This window comes from Saccostrea echinata, unplaced genomic scaffold (assembly GCF_033153115.1).
Source record: "Saccostrea echinata isolate AGI-Se365-2 ecotype Australia unplaced genomic scaffold, CSIRO_AGI_Sech_v1 ptg000027l, whole genome shotgun sequence".
NCBI lineage: Eukaryota > Metazoa > Mollusca > Bivalvia > Ostreida > Ostreidae > Saccostrea > Saccostrea echinata.
Genome location: NW_026889776.1, coordinates 13,022,302 through 13,034,147, shown reverse-complemented (window position 1 = coordinate 13,034,147; position 11,846 = coordinate 13,022,302). Strand labels below are relative to the sequence as shown.

General features: G+C 32.8%; 1 protein-coding gene across 1 annotated transcript in view; it reads right to left on the bottom strand.

The window, feature by feature from the left end:
- Positions 1-2,180: 2,180 nt before the first annotated feature.
- The window catches only part of LOC133193063 (receptor-type tyrosine-protein phosphatase alpha-like), a 33,547-nt gene continuing 23,881 nt past the window's right edge, over positions 2,181-11,846 (bottom strand). The window contains exons 8-16 of the mRNA XM_061329050.1: positions 8,542-8,677; positions 5,970-6,128; positions 4,836-4,929; positions 4,378-4,448; positions 3,893-4,027; positions 3,582-3,701; positions 3,332-3,480; positions 3,035-3,170; positions 2,181-2,280 (exon numbers count right to left, since the gene is read on the bottom strand). Of these exons, the coding sequence (XP_061185034.1) occupies positions 2,209-2,280; positions 3,035-3,170; positions 3,332-3,480; positions 3,582-3,701; positions 3,893-4,027; positions 4,378-4,448; positions 4,836-4,929; positions 5,970-6,128; positions 8,542-8,677 (1,072 nt within the window). The 3' untranslated portion in view covers positions 2,181-2,208. The remainder of the gene's footprint in view (positions 2,281-3,034; positions 3,171-3,331; positions 3,481-3,581; positions 3,702-3,892; positions 4,028-4,377; positions 4,449-4,835; positions 4,930-5,969; positions 6,129-8,541; positions 8,678-11,846) is intronic.

Here is an 11,846-nt window from a genome sequence, read left to right as displayed (position 1 = left end):
TGTCTACGGACTTCTCCGTTTTCCCGATCATGACAAGGGGCACACGGTATGTGTGACCGACCGTCGGCAAGGAGATGCTCAATCCTGCATGGCGTCTGATCCCACCTCTGATGTTTTTGGAGGTCTGTATTTACCCTGCTACAGATTTGCATTATTTAAATAGATTTTGAGCTTGAAATATGTTCGTTTTCTCTATATTTCATTCTTTGAATGTAGAAGTTTTTGATTGAATCCCGCTTTGTATGAATACAAAAATATAAATATGCTGATAACGGGACGCTTATCGAAGATAACAGCATGGTTAGTTTCGTTAGAAAAATCCTAACAACCCTAAAGACTTTAATCCATATGACGGGATGGATACTCCTATACTCATGACTTCAGCAGTCTTCCTGAGACGAAAATTTTTACAGAAGTTTTGCTATATACATGTATTCCAATGTTAAATTGAAATACCAAAAATAAATATCTTTATTAACAGCTTCAGCTATGTTAAATAAAAATGGAAAACGAAATATTTTTTATCTAGTCATGAATGCCTCAGAAGAACAAATACATGCTTTGCTAAGACACAAAGGATTAAATGGATTCCGTGGACAATCATGGCTATTATTTGGCCTTATACACTTGCTTATTCATTATATAACAATTTTATTGGTTGATATAGATAAGCACTTTAAGCGTTACTAAACTTTAATTATAAAAGTGACGTTCATGTGAACTGTATTACATTTTCCCTTATTTATACATGTATCAAATTATCAAGTTAAATCTACTCACAAAAAGTAACTTTTGTCGTAATATTTATTTTTGGGGTGCGTTAGAGAGAAAGATTTTAGTTTTATCTTTGCTTGAAGTTGATGAGTGATGTGTTTATATATTATAGAATTAAGAAACCATTATTTTGGGAGTAATTCCATTCCAAATAACTGTAAATAAATCTGAAAAATTTTTGGTTTAAAACATAACCCGTCTGTTTGGTTTTTGTTGAATGTCCAAGTTTGTAAGGAGAAAGGCCCGAACGTTGTCTCCCCAATAATAAATTTCAGCATCATACAAAAGCCATGCAATGTTTTATTTTTTTCTTTTGTATTCTATTGTGTACCCTGACAATGTTTTACATATATATTCAAAACCTCAAGAAAAGTAGATGTAGTATTTTCTTTCGTTTTCATTCGTAGAAAATAAATAAAAGGAATGCTTGTTGTATGAGTGGTTATCAAAAAGTTCTTGGTCTGATGCGCTAAAATTAATTCTATGCAGTTGGTATGTATACAATTTATAAGGAGCGTAAAAAACAAAGGTTATCAGATTTGCATTGCTTATAGATTTTTTTTTTTTTAGTTCGGTCACTATTCGTTATCTTCACCTTATACATTGAGGCTTTGTCGTAAATTAAAATATGAAACAAAGAAATAGATAGCTTATGAAATACATTTTATGCATACACGACAAATACAAATTGAAAAGCAAAGTAAATTAGAAAAAAAGGAATGGATAAATAATTGACAAAATATTAACTGTACAATTAGGCCTTCTCATGTCCCGTGATTAGTGTTAGAAAGTATTTTGAAGTCAGTACAATATCATTAAAGTAATAGTTTTCATTAAAGTGTTCTTAAACTTTAAAAAAAAACGTTTTACCTAAGATTACTTCGAATCATTGGGATATCAAAATCATTTAAAATCAATATTTCAAAATATTAATGTTATATTTAACAAAATACAAACCATGAAATAAATAAAAGCGGGTATTAAACTCTTCTTAATTTATAAGTTCATGTAAATCTAAAAATCAAAGGCATAAAAATAACATTTAACTACAGTATTTCATTGTTAAAAAACTAAAAATGCAAAGTGGTGAATAAATAAAAGCTTAAAAGCAAACATTGGGAGAAAATTTATCACCAATAAGTTTTACTTTAATCTAAAAAGGATCAAGGGTCGTGAAACAAACTAAAGATGAATAAATATGCAGTTCCATTTCAATAAGTAAGTTTCAAGCTCTTCTAAATTGAGGGTATGGGGGTTGGGGTTGGATTTGCATAGATATAATGTATATAAAAAATATTTTGCTGTTCATTATACTTAATGTATTTTAAATTCACACGAAGTGATGGCACTCATAGGGTAAAACATCCATTATTATTATCAGAGAGTTTTCACTGAAGTCTTTCTTTGATAATTATTCAAGTTTCCTCCCTTTGTCTAACAATTCGCGTAAACACTGTCATTCTGCATGTATTCAGCGACAACATCATAACAAAGCTGGTATTCCTCCTGAAAATATAGGAAATATGGTATACAATGCTCTCATTTCATCTGATGATAACTGTTTTTATGTCACCTTATACATGTTATAATGCAGATTCCTGATTTGTATGAACTACATGTAGATACAATGTGAAGTAGCACTTTTAACAAATGTATAGAATAATTTCATCTCAGACTGCTAAAACAATTCAATGCAAACAGCAGCAGGCTGGCACTCAGAATGAACAATAAACTCTTCATTAGAGTCTTTGCTTTGAAATCAAAGTTACCCATATTTTTTTGTAGTTTTTAGTTGAACTATTAGCGAGTTCAGTGTACCTTAACTTTACATTTATACACAGCTTTATTTCAAATTTAATTCATATAAATATCAAATGAATTTTTGTCATATGCCTAATTACATGTACGTGCAATGCAGAAGTTAAATGTATCCATATCGTCAAGAAATACTTAGCATAACTGTTACTTCGGGAAAATGTCCATCACGGGATTGGATAAGTTACGCGCCTATTCATTAGACGACAATTATAATCAATCATTAAATGATTAAGCTATGTTTTGTAAGCTTCATTATAATAATACAATAACTCTGTGTAAAACCTGATAAACAAGATTTCCAGAGATATTCACTTTACATTTTTCATGCAAAAAACAAAAGTGTTTTGAAATTAAAATTCCCAAACGTAATCAAAAGGGTAAGCAATGATCACACTTATCCAACGTTAAACCTTACACACACTTAAAGGGCAAAAGTTCTCACCAGGGTAGAAACAAACTCAGGTCTACGAATCTGAAGTTGCCTAGTGATGGTGAAGATGTCCACTTCTTTATCCATTGAGAGTTGTTCCAGGGCGTTATAGACAACAGCAAACGCCCCACATCGTGTCGCTCCATCACTAACAGACACATGCAATAAATCAACTAAATATAGATCGGTATATTGATGTCGATAAAACGTGCTAGGATTAGTTGTTAAAAGGCTCAGACTGATGTTACTGATATCAAGAGCAGATTTTCATTAGAAAATTGCCCAAAATCACACAGAGCTGAAACATACCTGGACAAAATAAGTATTTTTTCTTCATCCTTATCTTTCTCTGATTTTGCTTCTTTGACCACGTCAAGTAGCACTCTTTTGTCTACAAGGGACCTCCCTTCTTTCCAGGTCTTGCATTCCAACACAGTTATTCTCATGTCGCTACCTCCCTACAAAATAAAACGAGTGTGTTTCATGAAGCGCATGCCTTTCATACACGAAGTTAAAAAGAACTATTTAATGGTACCTATGACGTATAAACATAACAAACCTTTGGCTGCAAAACTATATTCCTGGTTGTAAAGTTTGCAGAATTTGTTGATGTTGCCAGATTAAGTACAAAACTGCCACAGGTTTTGTTCTCGGATTTTGATGGAACCCAAAGAGTTGACTGGTAAAATGAGACAAATATATTTATTTTAAGCAAGATTGTTATGCGTGTATAGTACGAAAACCACTTTTTTCACGAAATGATATTACTTACATGTTTTCCTTTATTTATGTTATATTTTCATAAAAAAATCAAATGGACTCATATTTCTTTCTTATTACATCTTTCAATGATATATATAGTTATCTTACGGATTTTATTTCCTTCAAAGGACCTAGGAAAACCACAACACGAGCATCAAAATCTCTGATGAGTCTCAAAAGGTCTTCAGTGTATTCAGGAAGTGGGTACTGAGCGCTGATTAGACAGTCATTTTCAGTGAAGGACTATCAAAATATAATTATTATGTAATTGATTTTCCTTTTTTTCCCTTAAGAACGAGTATAGAGATGCAAATGAGTAATCTCACAGTACAATCTCAATTGGATTTTCCAATGAAAAATTAAAAATAATTATATACGTATAATTATGTAAAATTTAAATTATTTATTTTCTGGTTTAATTAACAGACTTCGAGGAACCATTGTCATCTTTAATTAAGATATAAAGTATTCTTTCATCTTATCTTTTGGATGAACCACTTTATCCATACGGAAGATGAAATGGTAAATCTACTTACTAGGAAAGCATTACATTTAAGGGCAATATCACGATGTAATACTTATAAAAATCCGACCTGTAGTAGAACAGCGTTGTAGTAGTTGTTTCTTCCCTTTGTATAGGACAAATAACACAGGAATTTTTCAACTGAAATACATTTATGAAAAGGGTTAAAATATTAGGGGAAAAACTGTAGAAATTTACAATCACATGTTATTTGCAAGATTTTTTTCAAACTATATCTACTGACATGAGTTAAATAACTGATATTATTTGCATTTTTTTTTTCTTTTTTGCAAACAATTTCTACTAACAATTCCAACATGAGGGAGATAACTAAATATTGATGTAAAAAGTATTATGACCTGCAAAACGATCTCTGTATAGTTAGCCGATAGTACAAAAACCTCCACAAAATTTACAATCAATCATTTTTTTTTTTAGTTTCCTTCGACCGAATTATTACTACTAAAAATTCCAATTTGATTTAAACACACGGAATTAGACATTGATGTAGAGAATACTGAAGTTTACCCGGTAAAACACTCTGTGTATAGTTGGCTGATTTGTTTGTATGTCCAGATTCACAATCTTTCTCAGCATAATTTATCCGAAGAGACTGTAGAGTCTACAACAATTACGAATGAACAAATATATTCACTGCACAGTTAGATTAAATTAAATTCGGGGGCATATAGTTTTTGCCCTGGTCGTCTGTCAGTCTGTCCGCAAAGACTTTAACCTTGCCCATAACTTTCGAACAGTTGGTGCTCTGGTTTCAAACTTCATATGTGTATTCCTTGTGACAAGACCTTTCTTTGGATACTAACAACTTAGACCTTGTCCTTAAAGTTTAACCTACTGGTGGAAAAAAACTTTAACCTTGGCCATAACATGAGAACATTTTGTAATATGGCTTTCATACTTCACATGTATATTCCTTGTGACAAGACCTTCCTTTGAATACCAACACCTTTGACATAAACCCTTGAGTTTGACCTACTTTTGAAAAACTATAACCTTTGTCATCACTTTCAAACAGGGCTTTCAGGGCTTGCCAGGGCTTTCATACTTCATATATGCATTCCTTGTGACAGGGCCTTCCTTTGGATACCAATAATTTTGGCACTGACCTTGACCTTAGAGTTTGACCTACTTTGAAGAAATTTTAACCTTGACCACAAAATTTGAACGTTTGGTTCTAGGGCTTTCACATTTCACGATCATGTGTAACACTTGTGACAAGACCTTTCCTCTGGCACAATTTGAGCTGACGTTTTACTAACTTTTTAAAAAACTTTAACCTTCGCCATAACTTTTCAACGGTTGGTGCTAGGGCTTTCATATTTCACATGTATATTCCTCAAGACAAGGCCTTTCATTGGGTACCAACATTTTTTATCTCTTAACCTTGAGTTTGACTTGCATTTGAGAAACTTTAACTTTCGCCATAAGCTGCCATACAGGGGCATCAGTTTTTCACAAACACATCTTTTTTTAATTATTACTGGTATCATCTAAAGTTGTATTAAAAAATAGTACAATCATTATTAACTTGTGAATCATTTCGTTAGGTAATAACCGTAAATAAATCAAATAACATGTTCTTGATTTGATAATAAAATGAAGAAACGTGCATTTTGCTATTGTAAAGTGCGTTGAATTTACCTGGAAGTCTGAAGACAGGGAAGTTGTACTTGAAACTTCCCCATAATTTGTGTAGCAAGATCTATCTTGAGATTGTTGTGAGAGTGTATCAGCTGTCAAACATCTAGACCTCCCACTGAATGATTCACAAAGGGCAAGATAAACAACTCTGTACTGGTCCTGATTGATGAGAAAGTTGTATGTTTTATAATACAGAATCGAATTCAATCTTTTATATAAAAATATAAGCATGTACAGATATAAAATATGCTTACGAGAATCGAGTTACCCACTTACAGAAATATGTTATACAAATCCTTAGTGCTACAACCCCCCCCCCCCCCAAAAAAAAAAAAAAAAAAAAAAAAAACTTACTCCTTTCTATAAATATTAATTGGTAGAAGTTTACGGTATAATGTTAAAATTTTACACCACGAGAAATCATTGTTAACCAACGTTTTCGAGGAGTGAAAAAAAAAATCCCAACATTTTCCTGGGCAAGAGATCAAAGAGACACCAAACCCTAGCTGCCGGCTTTGTTTTCTCGGACTGTTCTCTCCTCCAGCTATATGCAATATATGTTTTTTTTTTGCCTGTTACACACAACCGTCTGTAAAAATCTACGGGGAAGTGAATGCATATACACTATTTCAATTTTATAATACTAGCCATTGTCAAGTAATGTGTCCCTTTGCTAGATAATATCACCCAAAGCGCGTGGTCTCTTTTCTCAGAGGGTACCAATCTTAATCTCCCAACAAATCAGATTCCACAATTATATATGAAAGTATAATAAAGGGTTTAATTACCCTTCTGTCTCATATTCTGACAAGTCGTACGTGAACATTTTATCGATTTATAGAAGATATAGAGAATTAACAGAATGTTCCATTTAATCGATTTTTTTTTCTCGTATATCATTATTTCTTATTTTCTTGGATGTTTTATTTGCCAACATCAATTTGTTCTTATGGTAATTACATACTTAGTTACCAGCTATACTGATCCTATGTTTATTTATCAAGGCAAATGCTAATAGAAGTAACATTAATACTGGAAATGTAAAAAAAAAAAAAAAAAAAAAAAAAAAAAAAAAAAAAAAAAAAAGATATATTGCATTTCAGCATTGGAGATCTAAGCCGTTAACACCATGTTATTTACTATCCATTTACATATATTACTAACAATTGTCTGACTGAAAAGTAGATTATCCTAGTTTTTTTTTCTAACCTGAAAATGTTTGCTGAAATACTTATATTGGGAAAAAGTGTTTACAAAGGATTTGAATGCTTGTGAAATGTCAGGAAAACTGCTTAGCGTGAAATTACTAATTTTGGTGGAGATTTGAACTTTAATGTGGCGAGACCATCGAATTTATGTCCTCCATGAACTGTTAAGTATTAAATGTGTAATGACTTTGCAATCTTTCAACCACGAAGTCGAATCCCCTTGAACCGATGTTTTATCCTCAAACCTCTAAAATGTGACCTCTTGAAAATATGCGATTTTATGATATGCTTCAGATTCGTTGCGGGATGCTGCGTACTGATTCTTATAACAGTAACAACATAGTTACGTTTTTTTCTGATGATGCTAATGTATATCATACATTCATAAAACGTAGTTGGTAACTACGAGAAAGAAATATACAAATATGTCTTGCTTTTGAAAAAGGAATTATATCAACATCTAAAGCTAACACTTTCTGGAAAAACCAACCTTTCTTTTTTTTAATTGCAATTCAAAACGAGATTCTTTTTCTTGTTCAAATAGTTATTTATGTTAAGGCTTTAATAGAATATTTACATTTAAGTACGGCATGTTTCAGTATGAAACCTTTTCTTTAATTTCGAAACTTCCTAACAAATCAGATTGAGGATGGTTTAATTCTTCTTTTGAGAAAGCTGTACAAACAGGGAAATATTTGAACAAGTCATACAGGGAAATATCTTTGCATGACAACAGTGAAACGATTGGAAAAGATTATTAACCTTTAGTTTCTTTTTTTTTAATTGAGGAAGGGTTCGGGGAGAAATACAACATAAGAATTTAAGCACGGTGGAATGAGGAAATTTTTATAGCTAATTACGCTTAAAACTTCTTCTGCCAGGTGATTTAAAAGGAAATATATTACTGTCAGTGTGTTTTAAACTAAATGAAAGAAAATTATGCATCATACATTTATGTTATGAGAGCTTTTGTATCCAGGAGACCAAGCCATATTATGTAACTAAATAATGCTTCCCTGTTGCGTTTAAGACATAGAATGCGGAAAATATTGTGCATATCCTTGTAGAGTATGGACGGACAGGAATTAAGAATAACCATAGAAGCGCCTCTTTATTAATATATTCTTTGTGTATACGCTGATTTTTATCCATGCAAGTACTTACGGAAAATCCCATGTTAGAAACAACAAATGTTAAAGAAACTTTTCTGTTTAAAAGATCAGATATTGGGACCAACCTCTATTATTTCAACAAATTTTATATGAGACTGATACTTTTAAATTTGGTAAAATAATGTTAAAAAAAACACATGGTTTTTGCATAGAATTCAGAAAAATAAACGGAAACAAAAATAATAAAATTACATCGCCTTGTATCATGTTCATTCTGTCTTTTCTCATGGTCCTGACGTACATCGGTACATTAACTTTACCATTTCTCTTCCCCTCCCGGTAGAGGGCGTCCAAAGCTAAGTAAGTTCCGGTTCTCCCGATTCCAGCACTGGAAAAAATATATCATCTGAATATATCATTAAGGCTTCATCACAATATTTTTCGTAGTTTTATCTATGTTAATATGAAGGTATCAAACAGTGATCAACATAATGAATCCAGAAAAGTATACGACAAGCGATCAGGGGAAAAACACGGACCCCCGGAAACACCACAGGAGGATTCAGGTGACTAGGAGGAGTAACCATCACCTTTCGAACACCCTGAGCCCTTTGTATTGACTAGAGAAATTAGTCTGTAGTCAAAATTACTATAAAACAATGACCTAACTATTGGTATGAAATATATCAGACAAAATACGACCAAACGATAGGCTGTATTTGCAAACAAGTTTATATCAATCTCGCTCTTGTAATAAGGTTTTTTGGACTTAAAATAAACAATGAATTCACGATGGGGTACATTATGAAACCAACTTGTCCTTCACACGGTAATGCATTTTATTCACTATGTACATGTAGATATAGCATTGAGTCAAATTATTAAATAAAAGGGAGAGGGAATAATGATCTTCAACAGTTCATCAACCTTTAATATTTTATTTGATTTTACCAAGTAAAAACTTACTCTAGGTTTCCATTTTGATTTTAATTAATCTATTGAATGTTAGATACGCCGATGAATTGCTATTGAATTTTATTTTATCAGGTTTATTGTAAAACTCGAAATAATTACGTTTCAGCTGAGTGATACAAGCTTTGCTATACCCAGTTAAAATTGCAATATTTTCCCTTTTTTGTGTGAAAATTGTCAGTTTTTATAAGCCGATTTCGAAAATACTCGAAGTTTGCTATTAAGTGTTTGACTGTATTCATTTGAAAGACTGAATATCGTTCTTATTTTGTTAAAGTTAAGAATAATATTAAAATGGACTATAAGAAGAAAAAAATAGCTTTACTCTACATTTTGCAAATAATTTCCTGCAATAATTTTATTAAAATGATTCAGTAACATGCCTTCGCCTTTTAAATTTAACAATACCAATTAATTGATTATATCTTAAGTTATCTGCTATGCAAATTTGAAAGATGTCGAAAAAGAGAAGAAATAAATATATAAATCAAGTCTGCTACTATTACCACTTATACGAGCCTGGTCTCGGATAAGTGAGTTTATTTCAGTAACCCTAGTAATATTTATCTATTCCGGATAAGTTACGTGCATTCGGATATATTTTTCACCCCTAGTCACAAGCTATCATTCCGGATAATTTAGGTCCATTTGTATATAGTCTAACAATAAGTTCTTTTCTACCTTCTTTCACGAAGAATCGATTAAACGGTAAGGTCATGGAAAAGTTTTTGGAGTTAAATTGTGGCAATGTTTTAAAATTTACCCACCCACCCTCCTCCTGTTTTTAGAACAAATACTGCTGTTTTTTGTTATGTCATTGTAGCTGAGGACTGCCTGCTTGGTCCAGCTTCCACAACAGCCTATGTCGCGGTGGTGAATTACGGGTGTTCGCATATCCGGTGAAGACAACTAGCTTGGTCCAGCACCTACATCAGCCTATGTTGCAATGGTGAATTGTGTGTGTTTGCATATTCCGTAAATACAGCTTGATTGGTCCAGCGTCCACATCAGTCTATGTCAAGGTGGTGAATTCTGTGTGTTTACGTATTCCGTGATGACTGCCTTCTGGGTACAGCGTCCACTTCAGCCGATGTCGCGGTGGTAATTCTGTGTGTTTGCGTATTCGGTCGCACCTCAACGCAACTGGAGGAGTGCAACACATATTCTTACGCTCATTCCATTGTTTGTACTATTGCACATGTAAATTGAAATTCAGGATTTGAATTTGTGCATTGGCTTGTAATTGACAAGCAGTTGACTTGATTGATATTGAATTGATTGATTGATTGATTGATTGAACTTGATTGATTGACGATTGATTGATTGAACTTGATTAATAATTGAATTGGCGACGTTCATGCACTTGTGACCTACCCAGTGCATGATCCGCCCGATTTCTGTCGTCACATTTGTTGTATTGATTGTTGATTGTGGGGCAGCCCTGTGGTAGCCCCAGCAAATTGATCACCGCGGCCAGAAGCGCCAAATTAAACAAGCGAAATAATATCTCTTTTGTTTGTTTGATTAATAGGGAATCTGCAATAAATAAAGTTTGCAGTTTTTTTGCCTAATCAGTACTCATTTTAAACTCAATGAAACATCGTACAAAAACTGTAATCCAAATGCTTAATACATTTTCTCCATGCAGTATGAAACCATTCTTTTGGAAGTCATGAACTAAAAAATAATGGTTCAGTAGAATTCGTAGGAATTTACTCACAGTACAATAAAAATAAATCGCACGCAAAACGCGAAGTAAATATACTTTTGCACTCTGTAGCAAATTTGCGCATGAGTAAATATGCACGAGTACATTTCTCAACATGTAAACAAGGTATGAGTTATAAATTTGATAATAAATTATAACTTTCAGTTCTTGTTGGCGTATCTTTTTGCAAGATTATGAAAAAAACCACTGGAATTAATCTTCCATTTTACCAAGGTACGTCATGTAAAAGCTTGACGCTTTGAGTCTTTTGACCAAGGCCTTATTTAGAATTACCCTAAGGTTAATCCGTAAGGTTTCATCAACGTCTTTTACTGCATAAACAGAGCATCTCTTTTATTCAGTAATGGTTTAATAGTAATTTCTCTATATAGTGCTTACCAGGTTTCTGAAATGTCAATTAAGTGTTCAATTTCACATGGTGTTTATATACATTCTTATGATAGTTTTTCATTGAAAATATCTATGCAGTCTTTGAAGGGGGGTGTCTTCCAATAGTCATGTGAAATATTTTTATAGGCAATAATTGTGTTCCCTTATCAATTAACCTGTTCTTATATTCTTGCGAATCAGAATTGAGTCAAAACCTTTTACATGAGATGAAGGGGAAAAGTCTTACTGTGGCTTTCAATTCATCATGTCACTATGCGGACGACGTTTTATCAATTAATGATAGATATTTTCAATATGTCAACTCGATATAGTCCGATTAACACGGTAGTGGAAGATGTACGTCTATACTCGTCAGACCTCTACAGCGAAATACCTTGAACTGTTTAGAGGCCTGCGGCTTATATAGGGGTTTTAGGGGATAGCGGTGATGAACGAGAGATATGGCGGACATTGCCTTTTACGAGTA